A 20040-nucleotide genomic window follows, 5' to 3' on the forward strand; every position below is an offset into this window, starting at 1 on the left:
GAAGAGGCACGAACGGCAGGCATAGGGGGCCAAGCGGAACTGGGGGTGGAGCCAGGGCAGGACTTCGAGGGGTGGGGGGGAGGAAAGAGAGTGAGCGGGGGTGGTCCTTGAGGCAGGGCCACGGTCCGGGCGTGCACAGCCTCCCCAAATGGAGGAGTCACGCGCTGCCCCTGGAGGCTAGTGTGAATAATGACAGCTCATTTAATTGCTCCGGTGGCTATAGGTCAACCTAAATGAAGTTGACCTAATTTTATAGTGTAGATAAATCCTCCGTGTTTGGGAGTAGGGAAGTAATGCTTCTTAGACACGGCGAGGGGTGGTGTTAAATTTTCCCAGATTACTGGGTGGGAGCTGAAGTCCGTTCTGTTTTGTATTGTCAAGAGGAACTCCTAGATAATGAACCCAGCCCTTCTTGTTGCCAGCTCCACCTGACAGAAGGATTACATGTGCATCATCAACAGAATTATTACCAAAGTTCCAGTCAGTCACATTTGTGCAATCCTACTGATAACAGAAGATTACACAGGGGTGTGGGAGATCATAATTTGATTTGAAGAAACTTGATTCCAGTTGAAAGCTAATAAATACAGTTTAGCACTTAATTCTCAGACTGAGTTTACAGTGGTAGCAGTTATTAAAACAAAGCAGAACTTTATCTGTAAACTGAGTATATGAATAAAAAAATTGAGACACAAATAAAACTCCCCCAATACTATTTTTTCAGTCACTTTTCTGAGTAAAATTGCAATCTCAAATTCAGACACCAGGTCGTAGCATCACCAGAATAAATTTTACAGTAAAGTGCTTTTCCCAGAAATTCTATTGACTAATTTTACAATTTCTGTAAATGACATTTTATCGTAACAGCCTACACCTGGAAGATACATCAAGGCCTAATGTCAGGATTGTGGGGCAGTGTAGGACTCATCCCTGCGGCGCCTCCTGCTGGTCTCTTCCAGGATGCTAGAGGAGCTAATTCCCGGAGCACCCCCTGCAGGCTGGTGATCCGCCTTGCCACTGACCCCGTGTCCTTCTCAGGACCCTTGTGCCCCTTTCTCTGGGTGCTGCCCCTTGGCAGTAGCCTCACAGTTCTGGGTCTCCCCCTCCCAGGGGAACCCTCACACACCATCCTCACTTCACCTCAGTCTTGGCAACTGCCCAGTCTCCATCTAGCCCCCGTTCACTGGGGCAGACTGCAGTATAAGCCATTCATCACAGGCAAAGGGATTTGGACCGCTGCCTCTACCTACCCATGGGCTGCCTCCTGCAACCCAAGTGCCCCTTTGGCCTTACCCTAGACTTGCACCCTGGGGCTTTCCTAGGCCGGAGCTCCCTGGCTCCCTTGGCCTTTCCCCAGCCCTGCTCCTCTCTAGGCACTTTGGTAAGCTCCCTGCAGCCAGGCCCTTCTCTCACTGCATGCACGCACACGCACACGCACACTCCTGGCTCAAGCCTTTATAGGGCCAACTGGGCCCTGATTGGGGCATGGCCCCAGCTGAGCCTGCTTCCTCTCAATCAGCCCAGGCGTCTTGCCCTTCCACAGCCCTCCTCCAGGGCTGTTTTAACCCCTCAGGGCAGGAGCGGGTAACCACCCCGCTACAGGCAGTAAGAAGGTCAATCAGCCAATTATACTGAAACCAGGACATAATCCCTGTTTTATTATGTACTGTAAGAACTCCTCTGCTAAACCAGTATGTCCTGGAACCACGTGGGTCACAGTTGATAGATTTGTTCCAAAATCTATGGGTATCCAAAGCATTCTAATGAGAAACTCTTAAACAGCAAAGGATTAAATCTGAATTTAAATTTTTTCCAGGAAATGGATAAGCGGTTATATACTAAATAAAAGTTCTATGGTCTTCGCATTATGGGGAACTAGCATGAATAGCTGTTCTTTGGCCATGGGGAGCAAACGAAGGCAGGAATTATTGCAAAACTTTGAAGATGATTTCAAAAGCTCTCTGAAACACTCAGCCAAACCCTTCCTCCCCAGAGGGAGAGATTATAAACACCACCTTAAAATTAACATCCAAATCAGGGAGTGTCCCTCACCAAAAAGGAATAAGCTCTGGGGAAAGCCAGCTTTGAGGATTTTTGAAGACTCGCCGGGCATCAGAGGGGAAAGTTTCAACTCCAAGACACATTTTCAGAAAGAAACGAAGAAACAGAAAATTCAAAAACATCACGGGCACATTTTTTATTATTAATTTATCAAATATTTTTTCCAGGTTTGGGGGCTGTTTGCAGGGGCGGGTAGACACTGAATTTGCTAGAGTAAAGTGTGAGAGCCCATTTGGGTATGCTGACGCACTCTGGGATGAGGCGGAAGAGGCAGGTCAGCCGTGGCATCAGCATCACGAGAATATTGCGCACCGATACGTAGTTGTAGACAGGTCTCCCATCCACATCACGGAAGCGGTAGCGGCGGGCGAGGTCTGGGGTGAGCAGCACCTTGCCGCTGTGGCACATGATGGCGGGATCGGACGCCAGGCCCACCACGCACTTGCCACTCACTTCTGGGCTCTCCGAATTGCCAATCATCTTCTGCAGCTGCACGACCCACGGGCCTGAGCCCTCGGCTTCCTTCAGCACTGCCTCAGTGCGGACGAGACCGGGCCACAGCGTCACACAGGCCACGCCGTAGGGGCGCAGCTCGAGGGCACAGTCGGCGGCCAGGCGGTCGCAGGCGGCCTTGCCCACGCCATAGGGCACATTGAACATGTAGCGCAGGCCACCGGGCGAGGAGATGACGACAATGAGGCCGCGCCCGGCTGGCACCATGAGGCGGGCAGCGTAGTGGGCGCAGAGGTAGTGGCCCCGCAGGCCCGCATTGTTGATCTGGTCCCAGAAGGAGGCCGGGCTCTCCCAGAAGGGCAGCCCCAGCTCGGCGGCGATGGCATCCACCCCGGAGAAGGCGTTGGTCACCAGCACGTCCAGCCGCCCGCCGTCCGCCTGCTGCAGCCGCTCGAACAGCGCCGCCACCTCCTCCTCCCGCGACGAGTCGCACACCACGGGCACGCAGCGCCCGCCCCGGGCCGACACCTCCGCCGCCGCCCGGACCAGCGGTTCCCGCTGCCGGCCCGTGATGTACACGGTGGCGCCGGCCTCCGACAGCTGCAGCGCGATGCCCTTCCCTATGCCCCGCGAGGCGCCGGTCACCAGGCACACCCGGCCCGCGAGCCGCCCGCCGCCGGACATGCCGCTGCCGCGGGAGGGCGCTGGCCGGAGTCGGCCGAGAGGCGGTGCGGCTGCACCACAAGCCGGGGAGAGCCGCGGCCACTGCAGCCCGGATAAATCCCGCCCCTGCCTTCTACTCTCCCGCGATGCAGCTGGGGACACGCCGGAAGTTTCCGGCCCGGATGAGTCTCCCCCGCCTGCAGCTAGACGCCGCCCCGCCCCGCTTACAAAAGGGGAGCGGCCCCTGCGCTGGAGACACCGCTTTGCTCACGCCAGGCCCGTCGCCCCTGGCGCCGGAGCACGGCTGGGGGATGCTAGGATCACCCCTCTGCTATCTTCCCTTCACTGTCTGCACGGGGACGGGACAATATGGCTCCGAGTCAGAGTCCAGCCACCCAGAGCTCTTTGCAGGAATACTGCCCCTCCCGTCAGCACACTAGCTGCGCCGTCACACCACGATTGAATACAGCGGACCGTGAAACACTCGTATTAGGCAAGGCTCTAGAGGCAGGACTGGAACCCATCCAACACGTCTTTTGAAAGGAGTGCCAGCTGTGAGTTAATCCTTTGCTCCAATTTTACTAGCGCTTCTGAGCTCCACCTTTGAATTTTTTTTTCTGCAACACTGATTCATGGTGAAGCAGCAGCTCCACATGTACAGTGCATGACCCTCACCATATGGTACAACTCCTCACCTCTAAGACATCATCATGAATATAGAAGAACAAGAACTTTGCAACTGTTAAGGCAGTTATAAATAACATAGATACACATAGCCCCATAGGGTTGCTCCTATACAGAAAGGGTGGTAGAGTAGATACTAATAAAAACTGGTGGAAGAGTAAATAAGAGCCTTGATGAGTCATACAGCAGTGACACATTGCAGTTACAACCTTGTAGTACTATTCCCATCCAGAGCAAGTCACTATAATCTTCCATACTCCAGTAAATTGACCAGATTCCCCACTTTATTATCCTACAGGGCTAACATAAGGCCCAACCTTATATTCCTGCAGCGTATAGAGTACACAATCATGAAGCCTATAAATATTTATTAAAAAATTAGCAGGACAAACTTATTTTTTTGGCAAGATATAAGTAAAGATGCTCAAAAATATTAACACATTATAAATAAGATGATTGAAAAGCTGTCTAAATGCATTTAAAGTTTCACATCCACTGAGTTCCAGAGAAAAGTAGCAAATAGGCCCTTCTTTAAGGAATCCTCGCTGCTGTGAACACTTGAGAAGCCTGGCAGCGAACCTTAAAAAAAAAAAAAAAATTTAGATGCATTCAGAGAACAAAAATATCACTTAATAATGCTCACACTTACATAAAGTATATGTTAAGTAATTTCAAAACAGTATTATAAATTAGTTATAATTTTTTTTGAAGTATTAAATAACTTTAACCTAGAGTTAAAGTTACCTATTTCTTTCCATTATAAACCTTGTTTGCAGTTGCTTATAACTTTACCAAACTTTAGACATTCACGGTGAAGTTTTTCCATGCTGGGTGTCTACCTTAGGCTGACGGTTTAAATTTCAGCTGAAAGAATGAGATTAGGGAAGTAGTTATTTTACCTATACTAAAAAATTCATATAACTGTTTTGTTGAGAAGCTCTAACACCTTCATGTGGAGGGGGTCACCTGGTGTCAAGGATGTGTCTTTTGTCAAGGATGATTGCCCAAAAAGTTCACCCCAAATTTGGCCAAGTTATAAACCTCTGAAAAATTTGTTTGGATGTGCTCAGCAGAGGCCTATTAGAATTCTAAATCCATGGAGCACTGCATCATTAATGGTCTGGATGATGGGATGGACTGCACCCTCAGCAAGTTCGTGGATGACACTAAACTGGGGAGAGAGGTAGATATGCTGGAGGGTAGGGACAGGGTCCAGAGTGACCTAGACAAATTGGATAATTGAGCCAAAAGAAATCTGATGAGGTTCAACAAGGACAAGTGCAGAGTCCTGCACTTAGGATGGAAGAATCCCAGGCACTGCTACAGGCTGGGGACCGACTGGCTAAGTGGCAGTTCTGCAGAAAAGAACCTGGGGATTAAGTGGACAAAAAGTTGAATATGAGTCAACATATTGCTTTGTTGCCTAAAAGGCTAACAGCATATTGTCCTGCATTAGTAGGAGCACTGCCAGCAGATCGAGGGAAGTGATTATTCCCCTCTATTCGGCACTGGTCAGGCCACATCTGGAGTACTGCATCCAGTCCCCCCCACAGAAAGGATGTGGACAAATTGGGGAAAGTCCAGCAAAGGGCAACAAAAATTATTAGGGGGCTGTGGCACATGACTTATGAGGAAACCCTGAGGGAACTGGGCTTATTTAGTCTGCAGAAGAGAAGAATGAGGGGGAATTTGAAAGCAACCTTTAACTACCTGAAGGGGGGGTTCCAAAGAGGATGGAGCTCGGCTGTTATCAGTGGCGGCAAATGACAGAAGGAGCAATGGTCTCAAGTTGCAGTGGGAGAGGTCTAGGTTGGATATTAGGAAAAACTATTTCACTAGGAGGATGGTAAAGCACTGGACTGGGTTACCTAGGGAGGTGGTAGAATCTCCATCCTTAGAGGTTTTTAAGGCCCGGCTTGACAAAGCCCTGGCTGGGTTGATTTAGTTGGGGTTGGTCCTGCTTTGAGCAGGGGGTTAGACTAGATGACCTCCTGAGATCTCTCCCAACCCTAATCTTCTATGATTTGGGCTGAAGCATGATCAGTATATGGCTGCATGGACTGAACAGAACTTTCCCTGTAATTGCTCCGCCAACACTTCTGAGAACTGCTGTGTCTGGCAATAGAATTCAGCAGAGACAGTGTCTCCTAAGCAATCAATATTGCCACTGTTGGGCAGGATAGAGGAGAAAGCAACCTGACTGGAATGCAGAGGGGCAGGGGAATGGACCTAAAGGATGAAGAGCAGCAGAGGGAGAGGGGGAAAGGGACAGACAGGAGACACAGGGGAAAAACAGTCTAGTCTAACCACTGAGTACACTCCCCTCCAGAACCAGGAAGTGAACCTAGGCGTCATGAGACTATATTTCTCTGCTGTCAGCCAATACCAGTGTGAAATATGCTGGTGATGTGTGTCTCATCCCCCACTGGTTTACATATAAAACAATAACCTATTGCTACAGCCTTAATCTTAGTGTAGACAAGATCTAACTAAATTCTCTTTGCAGTTTCAATTGGGTATGGTATTCTTTGTTTCTGAGAAGAGCTCAGTATTTCTTTTGGAGAAAATGCTGTATACATGTAAAGTATTATGTACATACACAAAGCTGCAAGCTTCACAAAACTGATTTAGGAAACTGTTTTTAAGAATAGTAGAATTAGTATATATATTTTGGTCTTGAATATTCCTTTAATTAGAATTACAAGAACTTGAACCACATGAGTATAAGAATATATACTAAAGTGTTTTAAAGATCTTACTTTTATTAGTGAAGAATAAATAGATGGGCGTTTTGTTTTGGGGTATTTTGCTGGAGTGTAGGGTGAGGAAAGATGAAAAAAAGATCACAACACACCCAGATTATCAACTGTATATATCCAGAGTGGTTAAGACAAAAGGTTAATTCTATTATGTTTCTGTGTACAGAAACTTTTCTTGAATACTTACAACTTTCTCCTCTGGTGAGAGCTCGCCATCTACAGCCACTATTTGGTACTGCTTATCTTTTAAGCTACCCACAAATTTCCGAAGTAGTTTGAGACTGGTATCATCATTGCTTTGTTTTAACAGTTTCTGCATTTCTTGTGATGGACATCCTGGGTCAAATATTAGTAAACATAATGTTCTATTCTTCCTCTCTTCTATGCCAACAATAGTACGGCTATGCCCTAATTTCAAAACAAAATAATGACAGTTAAAAACTCGCATCAGGTACTAGGACTTCTTTTATCCCTTTATTGCTACAAGTCCTTTGGCCAAGTAAAGAATGAGAACATTTTATTTAACAAGCTATTTGCCAATGAAAAGTTGATATCAACCAGTTCAAACCCCAAATCTGGCCTTCAGTCGACTGTAACAATTTTAATCTGATGGGAATCTTATTTTATATATTTCTCTTTACTTACAACAAATAAGATTAACAGGAAATAAATTGGGAAACTTCCTACATACAGGGATGAAGGAGGCAGAGAATATGAAATGTCATTTGAAATAGTACCATGTTATACAAATATAATAAAATTCTATACAAGAGATCAAGAAACTAGTACAGATTATGCTGACCTTGGTGCTGCATGTAGATAGGTGGTTTGGGGGTACACACAACCTTTGTACCACTTTCTCTGTTTGAAGAATAGTAGCTCAAAACCCATTCAAATAAACGAGGGTGTGTACCCAAGGGGCCAGTTGGCTTGTGAAAGTCAATGATTTGACACCTAGAGGAGATTTAAGATGAAAACTCAGAGTATTATAGTAAGTCCAGATTTTTTGTTTGAATGGTTTGTAGTGCCTAGTCTTTAGTCTGAAATGTCCGATACACTTATCACTGCCTTTACAAAAATAGCACTAGCAGTAGTTTCATAATTGTGTGGAACCAGAAACAGACCACAGACCCTGCTGGTCTGGAATGGCCTGATGACAGTTCAGCCAGATACCTTCATATTATGCCTAAAATTTTTTTACAACTAGAGCAAAAGCTATACTTAAGAAGCAATGTGATTTCTATTGCCCAAAACTGGAAAAAAAAAACCTATCCCTTTGGTTACAAATGTTCCATCCTTAGTCTCAGCTCAAAGGTAATTTGGGGAGTTTATGAAAATCCTTTCACCTTCACCTTGAGTTATCCAAAGTGACAGGACAACATCATATTTTAAGTTTGAGTAGTAAATTGAGACACACGCAAATCAATAGCTGCACTTAAAACTTTTTTCATAAGACTAGATCTCAATTAGGAAGAGTGGCTGTGAAAGTTTTAATGAATGTGAAGCTTTAATTAAAGTGAGTTTTATGCATAGGTGGTATGGAATTTTACTAAGGCCTTGTCTACCCTGCCACTTAAGTGAATGTAAGTTAAGTTGCTCGGGGGTATAAAAAACCCACACACCTTTGAGCCATGTAACTCACATAGACTTAATGCGGTGTCTACACCACGTTATGTCGGCGGGAGAAGCTTTTCCGCCGACATAGCTTCCATCTCTCATTGAGGTGGATTAATTGCATTGATGGGAGAGTGCTCTCCCATAGACTTATTGTGTCTTCACCAGACTGCTAAATCGACGCTGCTGCACTGACAGTGGTGCCGATTTAGCGCCATAGTGAAGACATGCCCTAAGTTTTAAGCCGAATAACTGCCTGCAGTTCTATGCAGATTCACAAATTGTGTGGTGCTTTAACTAAGGGCTTGTCTACACTACAAAATTAGGTCAACTTAACTTAGGTCACCCTACAGCCACCAAAGTAATTCAATTGGCTGTTGGTGTCCATACTACCCTCCTTTTGCTGATGAAGCACATCCGCACCAGGAGCACTTGCACCAACTGAATTGTGGCACTGATAGCCAAGTGAAGGGCACTAACAGCCGCAAGGTGCTTACACCTGGAGCCATGCACCTCAGGGTGACAGCCACAGCTGTGAGCTTAGTACTGGGCTCAATTTCACAGCCGTAAGATTGACATTCTTGCCAATTTCATGCTGTTATTGTCTCTGCTCCACAGGGCTCTCAGCCTGGACAGCTTGGTTTCCACCCAGGAGCTCCACAGAGAGCTTGGGCTCTCAGTGCAGGGCAGCCTGGCTCACAGCTGTAGCTGTGAAATTGACAAACTGTAAGCCCTCCACTGGGCTCAATTTCACAGCATGGTGCCTACCAGCCATGAAATTGACATTCTTGTCAATTTCACAGCTATAGCTGTGAGCCCCAACAGCCACTGTAAGGAACACAGTGTCTGACGAAGTGGGTATTCACCCACGAAAGCTTATGCTACAATACGTCTGTTAGTCTATAAGGTGCCACAGGACTCTGTCGCTTTTTACAGATCCAGACTAACACGGCTATCCCTCTGATAAGTGTCTACAGCAGGGGTCAGCAACCTTTCAGAAGTGGTGTGCTCAATCTTCATTTATTCACTCTAATTTAAGGATTCGCGTGCCAGTAATACATTTTAACATTTTTAGAAGGTCTCTTTCTATAAGTCTATAATATATAACTAAACTATTGTGGTATGTAAAGTAAATAAGGTTTTTAAAATGTTTAAGAAGCTTCATTTTCTTCATTGGTTCTGCTTTGAGCAGGGGGTTGGACTAGATGACCTCCTGAGGTCCCTTCCAACCCTGATATTCTATGATTCTATGATTTAAAATTAAATTAAAATGCAGAGCCCCCCAGACCGGTGGCCAGGACCCAGGCAGTGTGAGTGCCACTGAAAATCAGCTCGTGTGCCGCCTTCGGCACGCGTGCCATAGGTTGCCTACCCTTGGTCTAGACCAAGCTTCAGTCTTATGTGCGTTTAAAGATCAGTCAAGTTTAAAGCCAATGAAGTTGCATAAGTTATACAGCTCCAAAAGCAGTGTGCCTGGTTCTCACTCTCATGGAAAGGAATTTAAAATAAGAAACCAATGGCTTAAATTGGTTTGAGTGTGCAGATATACAAAACACAGCATACGTATAGACTAAGAATTTTGGCACCTCCACCACCTTCAAAGTTGATGTGAAGAGAAGAGACATAAAAGTGTGGTCAATTATTAGCTCTATAATTATAAAATTAGACAAACAACATAGTGTACTATCATCTGTTACTGCTCAATATGTTTAGTTTGGAACCGAAAACATCCCTTATTCTTAAGAGATTATTGAAAATCTTCACGTACTTTAACCTGAGACTGGTTAACAGAGAATAAATTTCACATGCTCCTATCCATGCCTTGGTACCATGTAATCTATTGCTGAAGTGAGATGCTCCTTGAGGATCAAAACCTTCTTTCCAAGCATCTTCAATCATGGACTGAATTTTTGGAATACAAGGAATTAAAGTAATATCTGAAATAAAAAAAGCAACATTTATGTTGCTGATACCATAAACTGAAGCAGTCTCTTTTGCTAAAAGTGCAACTAAGGGTATGTCTTCACTACCGGCTGGATCAGCAGGCAGCGATCGATTCAACGGGGATTGATTTATCGTGTCTAGTCTAGACACGATAAATTGATCCCCGAGCGCGTTCCCATCAACTCCTGTACTCCAGCTCCGTGAGAGGCGCAGGCAGAGTCAATGGGTGAGCGGCAGCAGTCAACTCACCGTAGTGAAGACACCGCGGTAAGTAGATCTAAGTACGTTGACTTCAGCTACATTATTCACGTAGCTGAAGTTGCGTAACTTAGATCGATCCCCCCCCAGTGTAGACCAGGCCATAGTCTTAATCAGTGTTTCATTTATAAAAACAGGAATGACAGATAATCAAACAGCCTTAATGTGTTACAAAAATACATTTCTATTTCTAGCTCTTTACTCTAAAATATTAATTTCAGTTGTGTCCCCTTCAGTATTCAGTCTTCTTGTCTCAAATTTGTTCCTGAAAATTTGTAGAATACCGCTAACGATAAAGAAAGTATTTCATAGATATCACTAACCTATTAAGTATCACAAAGTTTACACTCCTTGATTTCTAATTAATCAGAATGTTGTATGCAGAAGTTAACATTCAAAATGGTAACTCACTGTACATACCTCTCAAACAGTCATTATACATGCCATTCCTCAATAATGAAGAAAGCAGCATTTGAAAGTTCCTGTAGCCACAACCCCAACCTCTGTCTCCCAAAGATGAGTGGAAGTGATCCACTCCTGTAGAAAGCCATACACGCCTTACATCTTTGATTTCATTTTGATAGTACCTGCACAGTGCTTCAATGACTCCTAAAAGATAGAATATAAATATTAAGCCTACACAATGCACAAGTTAATATTCTGTAGGGGCAGGTTCTCTTTATCTAGGAACAGGTTGAGAAATCAAAAAGACAACACAGGTCAGAACTGATGAATACGCATATAGCAGTCAGTTAAATCGTGAACTTAGGTCATGTACAGACATTAGACAATCTGGCCATTTCATTTCTCTCCCACATACCATAACTTGATGAATCAACATATTTCTCATATATTTTAAAAATCTGGCTGAGCTTTTCTGTTGCAGCCACATCAAGTGCCTTTTCTAAGATCAATATAGCATCACTGCATGAAAATATAACAGCATATGTATAATTGGTCAATTGTGAACTACAGAAGTGATACAAGGGATGTGACTAATTACTACTAATTGTATGACAAGTAATTCCAACAGACAATGCTAACACTCTATCCCCATCATGTTATCCCTTTTCAACCATGAACATCCTTATGGATACTATCGGTAATCCTCTCACACTTCTTCCAGACCCTCACTTTTTAAGGCAGTCCTTGAATAATTACTCACCAAGCAACATCCCCCAAAGTAATGTCCAAGAAAACAGTGGCATAGAACTCAAACTTTCAAAAATTAGAAAAGCCACTCATTGTGGCATGTCAAGTCTATTATTGTTATGCAGCAAGAAAATTCTTGGAAGTAGCTTTGCATTCACCGGTGCATGTAAGTGCCCAAAGGCCATATACTGCCTCATTTGTTGTTCTGCCATAAACATTACCCCTTAAAGTTTAAAAAGCATTGCAGTTCACCTTTAAGATCTCAAGTCTTTAAGACCAATTTGTTAATTCCAATTAATGCAGGTGGAATTAAAAGCTAAATTTTAACTATCAGAGGCCTGAATTGAAGTTTCTGTAAGCACTAGTTGCCAACTATAGCTAAGGTAACAAAACCTTGAACTCTGGTTTTGGCAGGCAAATAAAATGAAAGGATTTTCAATGCCTTTTTAAAAGGCACTGGTAATTTTTAGTACACTTAACATACTGGAAGTAGCTTGGGATCTAAACTTTAGCATATTAAATGCTATCTGAATTAGATACTAAGTAAACATCTACCACTGAAGAATCTTTTCCTGGGCTCTCCAATTAGGAGAGTTGAAGTTGAAGTTGTCACCAAAAGAATCACTGCTAGAAAACAAAAGCTGCCAGTAGGATAACCTTTCAGTGGAATAAAATGCAGGGAAGTGTTAAGGAAAAAATACAGCTGAGTATGCTGTCTTTTCGCTACATTATATCATTGGTACATACTGTACCTGGGCCACTGAGCAAGCACTACACTGTCTTCAGGAGAAAGTGAACGTTATTAGTGATGGAAGGTTAAATAAAGAACCTTATGGAATTAGCTGAGATCCTGCCAAACACAAATAGAAATGTAAGTGACTCAACTGCAAAACAAAGACCTGAAAAAACCCTATTAGATCATGTGTTATCCAGACAAGCAGGCAGAGGGCCAAATGGACAGACCAGACAGCTAGATTCCAAAATTTTAGGGCCATCGATCGCAGAAAGATGGGACTAAACAAGAAGTCAGGAATATGCTGGGCTCTACCTAATTAAAAGATAGTACAAGTAGCTAGCGATATCCAACAGCCCTGAATTGAGACGGAACCCCTCTCTATCTAGCTCAGGTTCTCAACCTGTGGCCCAATCAGCACAGAGCTGCGACCCATGTGACATCCTCAGGGCCGTGTAGGTAGTATTAGATGCAGCCCGTGATGGTAAATGGGTTGAGAACCACCGGTCTAATTAAATACATGGTACAGAAACGGAGGTGAGCTACATAGTAGTAACTAGACAGAATGAGAAGACCAACTACATGAGTAATAACAAGAACAGCAGCAGTCATAGCAATGCCATCATGACAACTTTTGGTCTCGATCAATCTGAGCTGAAAAGATGAAAGGATCCATGCTCCTCCAGCAACACAGGTTAAATACTGACCTGAGGTTTTTGTTTTCCCATCATCTACACCAAAAGCCAAAGATTCCATCATGTCAGCTTTTCTCTTATGATATTCAGAAGGCTGCATCCTTCCCCTAGCTACTTCCCGTTCCATGTTCTTTAGTGACTGCTGCTTGTAGCCTCCAGAACTATCCAATCCATATTGTCTCTGTTGAGCACAAAATATGAATAATTTTAATGTGTTTCTTCCTGCTGATTATCATTGTGAATAAAAAAGAATGCAATTAACAGGTATTGTTCTGAACAAACAAACAATGATTTGGAAATGCTCTTAACATGGAACTAATTCTGCCATGTGGCATTTTGTGCTCTGCTGCAGCTATGTCAAGCTTGAACTGATAACATCAGTCTGCCGGAAAGCACCTTTCTGAGGAAAGTGTTTGATTATTATTGGACTCAATACAAAAATAAATTGTAACACATGAATATTATTACTGAAATTTTTATGCTTATTTAAATTAATAAAGCCTACCATGAGCTTTTACTGAATTTGGACCTCTCAAACTCCCATTCTCAAAGGAATTAATTTTACATTCATACTTTATTATGTGACAGCTACTATACACAGGCATGACATAGCTACTTAATGCAAATAAATAAAATTAAATAATAATACTTAACATGTATCTAGTGCTTTGCATAATCAAAGCACTGTATAGATATTTAACTAATTAATTTTCAAAATATCCTTGGGAGAGGATTCACATTTTACAGTTGGGGAAAATGAGACAAAAGTGAAATGACCTGCCCAAAGGCCACACATCAAGTCAGTGGCAAAGCCATATTTAGAACCCAGTACCTCCTGACTCCCAAACTGCCCATTTCTCCAAGACCACATTACCTTCCCACAAAGTCAGCTCTGAATTTCAACATGACACTCCTATTAGAGACTTCCTAATAGAAGCATTTTCCCCAGCTTATTGTTTTGTAGTGAGATCCTGACAAAGGTCACTCAGCCAATCAAAGCAGTTGAGCTTTTTCTTTTTATATACTCAAATTTCATTGGTCAAAAATTTGTTTACAGTGATGTGGTAATGACTGAAGCAATAAAGTATGACGGGCTGATAGAGCTGCTTGACTAGAATTTCCTGAGTTAGATACACGGTAGCTATGTTCAAACCTACTCCAAGCCAGAGCTTGACTGCTTTTTATTATATCACTAGCCACGTATTAGAATTTATTCTTATACTATAGATAAGAAAAGCATGACTTTCTCTTCATATGGTACAAAATGCACTGCACCTATAGTACATCACAACTAGGATACTACCAAATTTAATCATTTCAGGTTCAGCTCTGCCTGCACAATATTTATCACAGATATACATAACTGTGAAAAGCAAGACTATTTTATCACTCATGGAGAAGGGCTCCAAGTCTCACCTTACTCAAATTAATCTGAATTATAATATGAAGTTATCAAAATAAAAATAATGTAAGTTTCTATTATAGCTGTTCAGTTTGTTATTACTAAATTGCTAGCAAATTGTGTCATAGGAAATTACCAGGCAAAAAATGTGAAAAATAGCAAGATACAAATAAAGAGTTATGTGAGATGCTAAAGTGAGAATGCACAAACAACTCCAAGATACTTGTTTTTAGTTTGTGGTTGCAAAATTTTTCAGTGGTACCGTTTGGATGCCATGGAAAAATTTTACAGTACCTGCAGTTTTTGGAATTCTTCTCTTTCTCGTCTTGCTTCTTCTAATCCTTGCTGTCTGTCTTCTTCATTCTGGATCTGCTGAGCCAGTTCCAAATCACTTAAACTTCCACCTACATTTATATCTACTAGTATCATTTTAAAAGAAAAGAAGATGCATGCACGTTTCAATAGGTTGACATAAAAATATATATTTACCTATACCAATGTGTTTGCATACACATAGCTGGGTAGAGGATGAAATGGTGAATGCCGAGGTTAAAATGTTTGCTTTCTGTATACTGACAACAAAAGAATTAAGGCAGACATTAGGATGTGTGTAGAGTTCAATGTTGAGGAACTGGATGGGTATGCCCTGGACAGGTGTATATTGAACTGTAAGGGACTCTTGTGAAGCTAAGGCATCTGTGGATTTGGGTTATGTGTGGATGATAAAGCATGTGAACTGAATTTGTCTGGAAGTTAACTAGTATTTCCTTGTTTTTTAGTGATTGCATTGACAGGAAATACAGTTGAGTGAACTTAACCGTAGGATAACTCTTTTTGGGAAAAAAATCTCCTATTTTACTAAGTTATTAACAAAAAACTTTAAATAGAATTGGTGTAGGTGTGATCTGATGCTATGGAAGATTATGGGCACTGTTACCTGACAAGCAGTACTCGTAAATGCTACCAACGAGGCATCGTCTGTGTCTGAAAAAATTCTCCTTTAGTTTGCTAGAGAGGAGCTCCAATCTGTTGGACCTTACTAGTTCCAAAAGACCAGGACTCCCGCAGACAAACTTTATCAGATCCATGACAGGTTGGGTGGCATGGACTGAAAGTGAGAAACAAGAAACCTGGTGTCAGGGACTGAATGGGAATCTGATAGAAGGATACAGAGCTAGGGAACCAGAGAGGCCCATATAAGAGGACAGAAGTAACTGGTCAACCAGCACCAGCACCTACTCTTGGCAAAAAAAAAAAGAATTGTGACTTTACCATAGAAAACCTACATATGTGAAATTTAGAGCATGTGTGTGTATGGATATGTTTTAGGGAGTTGGAAAAAACATAAGGTAAGCAGGGCTAGTTTTTTTTAAAGTGTCTCATTATAAATGCTTTAATTTTGCCAAATATGTACACTACATCTGCTTAGTGGTTCCATAAAAAAATAAATTGTGATGGTTTGCAGTAAGTGTAGTTTGTGAAAGTGACCTGTAAAAGGGAATTACAGGGTTTTACCTCTCACTTATTGACTAAAGTTTAGTGTAACCTTAAGTTCAGAGTTGATAGTGGCATCTGCCTAATAAAGTAATATTTTTTCTTGTACAAACCTAGACAAATGCTTGAGAAGTTCAAACTATCTTTTTCTTGATTTGCTTTGGTACCTATAAATAAATATAAATGAAGTACAACTAATTTAAAATACTTTTGATCAATACCAAGTTTTGATCTTTTCATGTACCTTCTGAAAAGCGGTGCTCTTCTAGGTGCAAGTCAACATGTTCCTGGAGAATCTGACCGTTTGCACAGACAAGATCACACATTGGACATTCATATAGCTGTTGACTATTTCCTGTATTTAAAGAAGAACTGATTTAAATGTGATGAACAATGCTATTATTTGGTATTTCATATGAGGAAAAAAAACAGTTGACAGTATATATTCTGAGAGGGATGTTCAAGCTGACAACAGTGATTAATTTTGTATTGACAGCAAAAGAATTTCCTACTGGATAACCCAATGAAATGTACAGAGTAATTATACTCTTAAAATGGATTTTTATATAGTTTGTATGTTAAGAAAATTAAACTCTTCCCACTTAAGCTATGACAAGTCTGCTGGTGGAGGGATTCTCTTTTTTTCTATCAAATAACTGTTCATCAAGCATAATATCCTGCCCCATTTAACTTAATGATCAGAATTTGTTACCAATTCTTCCTTTCAGAGCGATGATGTTTAGCTTGAAACATCCATTCAAAAGCAAAAGAAAGAAATGTCTGCTGTCAAGGGAGAAACCCATGTTTCCAAAAGAACACGCGTCCAGCCCTACAGTTGTGAAACCAACATGCAAAGGAAAAAAATCAGCTGGTAATTTTTCTGCTTTATGATGTATAAAAGAGGTGGGAAGTTTTCCCTACCGCCACCCAAAAGAGATTTTTCCTGCTTATTTTTTTTTTAAACTTAGAAATATAAAATATATTATGTTTGCCTACTGTTTTTGCTAAAGGTTTCCTTGGAGGACCAGAAGACTGGAATGGGAATTGCTTATTCCATTTACATAGAAAGGACACTGTGATGAATCTTTGACAAAGACTTTTTCTTAGAACTTTTAATCACTCTTTTGATTTTAATGTGTTGTTAACACCAAAAATAGTTTTACAGAGTTACAAAAATTCACTTTCCTTTCTCAATTCCCTTTCTTGGGACATACTCAATGTATATGAGAATTAATAAATGGAGCCTTGTTGTTGCAGGAAAATGGCAATGAGTTATGCTCACCATGAGTAAAAAAATTGTAACTATTAGAGACAAGGCCTCTTATGCTCCATGGACCTACATTCAGCAACAAAAGTATGCAGCACTTTAGAATTCTGCAAGAGAGAGTGAGTGTGTGTGTATGTGTGTAAAATTAATGGAAGATGTAGTTATCTTATACACAATCAGCATAGTAGTGCCTCCCCCATCTTTTTATTAAATTCTAGCATTTAATGCTGTCATTATGTTTTCTTTTTGTAGTAATGGTACACAACTGTACTGTAGAATTTGTCAGGAGTGAAGCTGCAGGTTTAGACAGTTTAGAAGGGGCTGTTGTGGAAACATGAAATACAGTTCAGAACCGTGAGATACGCACAATAGATGAATGTTTCTGCTGGAATGATCTACAACAGGGGTCGGCAACGTTCGGCACCCTGGCGGGCTGGGCCAGTTTTATTTACCTGCTGACGCGACAGGTTGGGCCGATCGCGGCCCCCACTGGCTGCGGTTCGCCGTCCCGGGCCAATGGGGGCAGCGAGAAGCGGCGTGGGCGAGCGATGTGCTGGCCATGGCTTTTCGCCGCCCCCATTGGCCCGGGACGGCGAACCGCAGCCAGTGGGGGCCGCGATCGGCCGAACCTGCCGCATCTGCAGGTAAATAAAACTGGCCCGGCCCACTAGGGTGCTTACCCTGGCGAGTCGCGTGCCGAACGTTGCCGACCCCGATCTACAATGTAATAGTTAATGTTGAAATTTAAATAGTCATCTTCAAGTGTGAGAAATACACTAAGATAGATGGGACAGTTCATGTCTCTCAGAACTATCATTTTGGCTACCTGAACATTCAGGAAATCAACAGAGCAGTGATTTACACTTGGTTCATTTTTCAAGGCAACCTTTGCTTCTATAAGGGCTAAAAATAACTTAGGAAAAAAAACAAAAACAAAAATGAAAGCTGGATTCTAAAGCTCATATCTGCATCAAGAGATGGGTTATATGGCAAATCCTGCAGCCATGAAAGAATCGACTACATAAGACCTTGAAATGCTTACAGCTCCCACTGCTCACTGTACTCTCAAACGTCAGTTTGAGATATACACAGTTGGAGCTATTGACTGGACATTGGAATATACGTAAAATGTGACTTTATAACAGGGGTCGGCAACCTTTCAGAAGTGGTGTGCCGAGTCTTCATTTATTCACTCTAATTTAAGGTTTCGCGTGCCAGTAATACATTTTAACGTTTTTAGAAGATCTCTTTCTACAACTCTATAATATAGAACTAAATATTGTTGTATGTAAAGAAAATAAGTTTTTTAAAATGTTTAAGAAGCTTCATTTAAAATTAAATTAAAATGCAGAGTCCCCCAGACTGGTGGCCAGGACCCCGGGCAGTGTGAGTGCCACTGAAAATCAGCTCATGTGCCGCCTTTGGCACACATGCCATAGGTTACCTACCCCTGTTTTATAACATATAAACGTATCACTGTTCCTTAGGACAGCTTTCTAAAACTGAAGACACTAATGTATTGTAGTCACCCCAAACACTCTTAAAGGAATCATTTCCTGGCTGAGATGCCAGGACTAAACATATTTGAAGATACAAGAAACTGAATATTGGTGTTCAGAATAGAACTCCATCTCAACTTTTAACTACAGCATAGCATTTTGACTACACTAAAATTAAGACTAGGATTTCTGGATGCTCATTGTCTTCTCCACCTTTGTCCCTCCTCTCTCCCAGGCTCATGCGGGACACTGCATCCAATTCAGCTCCTATGGCTTTCTCAGCCCTCTTCCTCAAGCTGAATGCCTTTTTTGTCTCAAGCATTAAGTGTACATGAATAGCTTGATAGTTTCCGGTCAAATATGTCACTTTACTCTGTCAATTTCTGGATATTTTTTGTTATTAGTTTATAAATCAAATAGAAAGGCAATTTAATCTGTCACACAAAAATCCTTAGCCTTTGTTGCCACTATTATGTGTGCCACATTTTTGCATGACTAAGCAATACTATAACTCCAATAAGTGTTGTACTTAGTATTCGGATACATACACATCACCCGTGGCCCTCAGTCACGCCCATGCTTAGCTTTAGGCACCATGATGCCTTCAGCCATAGTTAAGCAGATGCAGGAGCACTGGGCAGGGGAGCCTGTCTTGTGTGAGCTAATTGTTAAGAGCTTGTCCACACGTGGGGCGGAGTGTAGGCTACACGTAATTACACCCGGCACAAAAAGGCAGGCAACTTCCGCACTTGCCTCAAGCCACAGATTCAGACTAACACAGCTAACGCTCTGATACTACTCTGCTAAAGACAGGCGTGTGGGCGGCACAGCTCGGGCGCGTAGCGAGCCGTGTGTACAGGAGGGCTCGGGTGTATGGTTCTCGCTGCCTCACTGGCTGTTCAGACCCGTGCTGGGGCGTGCGGAGCCGGGCTAGGGACACAGAGCCCCTGGGGCTGCCTGAGAGGAGACACGGCAGAACGGGGACCCGCACTCACCCGGGGCCGGCGGGTCCAGGAGGTGGCCGTGCCGCGACCTCACGTGCGCCTCCACCTGCCGGCCCGAGGCGCCGGTCTCCCCGCAGAAGGGACACTGGGGCGGGCTGCCCGCGGGGGCGGGGCCCGGCCCCGGCTCGGGGTGCGCGCTGTCCACGTGAGCGCGCAGCTCGTCGTAGCCGGGCGCGGAGAACGAGCAGAGCGGGCAGCGGGGCTCGCGCTCCAGGTGCGCGCGCAGCAGATGGCGCCTCATCTCGGGCTCCGTGCGCAGCGCCTGGCCGCAAAGCTCGCACAGCAGCATGGCGCCGGTAGGCCAGGGACCGGATCAACAACTCGGGCCGGGCCGGCTGCCGTTAGTCAGCGCTTCCCC

At 43.1% G+C, this 20040-nt stretch overlaps 2 protein-coding genes across 3 annotated transcripts; both read right to left on the minus strand.

The window, feature by feature from the left end:
- Window positions 1–2172: 2172 nt before the first annotated feature.
- Window positions 2173–3342, minus strand: DHRS1 (dehydrogenase/reductase 1). Its single transcript, XM_005306379.5, has one exon. It carries the CDS (start codon window positions 3196–3198, stop codon window positions 2212–2214), a length of 987 nt encoding a protein of 328 aa, XP_005306436.4. The 5' UTR covers window positions 3199–3342; the 3' UTR covers window positions 2173–2211.
- An 870-nt stretch (window positions 3343–4212) lies between these two features.
- On the minus strand, window positions 4213–19971 carry ZUP1 (zinc finger containing ubiquitin peptidase 1). Of its 2 annotated transcripts, none has more exons than XM_024109367.3 (9): window positions 19674–19971; window positions 16157–16267; window positions 14713–14834; window positions 13029–13197; window positions 10857–11045; window positions 10003–10171; window positions 7423–7574; window positions 6808–7028; window positions 4213–4440 (listed from the first exon to the last, which is right to left on the minus strand). In XM_024109367.3, the coding sequence occupies exons 1-9, from the start codon at window positions 19969–19971 to the stop codon at window positions 4393–4395; spliced, it is 1479 nt and encodes a 492-aa protein (XP_023965135.1). In that variant the 3' UTR covers window positions 4213–4392. The 2 variants fall into 2 exon arrangements, with proteins under 2 accessions (XP_023965135.1, XP_008170958.2); XM_008172736.4 differs by having other exon boundaries at window positions 14713–14837.
- Window positions 19972–20040: the final 69 nt, after the last annotated feature.

This window comes from Chrysemys picta, chromosome 3 (genome assembly GCF_011386835.1).
Source record: "Chrysemys picta bellii isolate R12L10 chromosome 3, ASM1138683v2, whole genome shotgun sequence".
Taxonomy (NCBI): domain Eukaryota; kingdom Metazoa; phylum Chordata; order Testudines; family Emydidae; genus Chrysemys; species Chrysemys picta.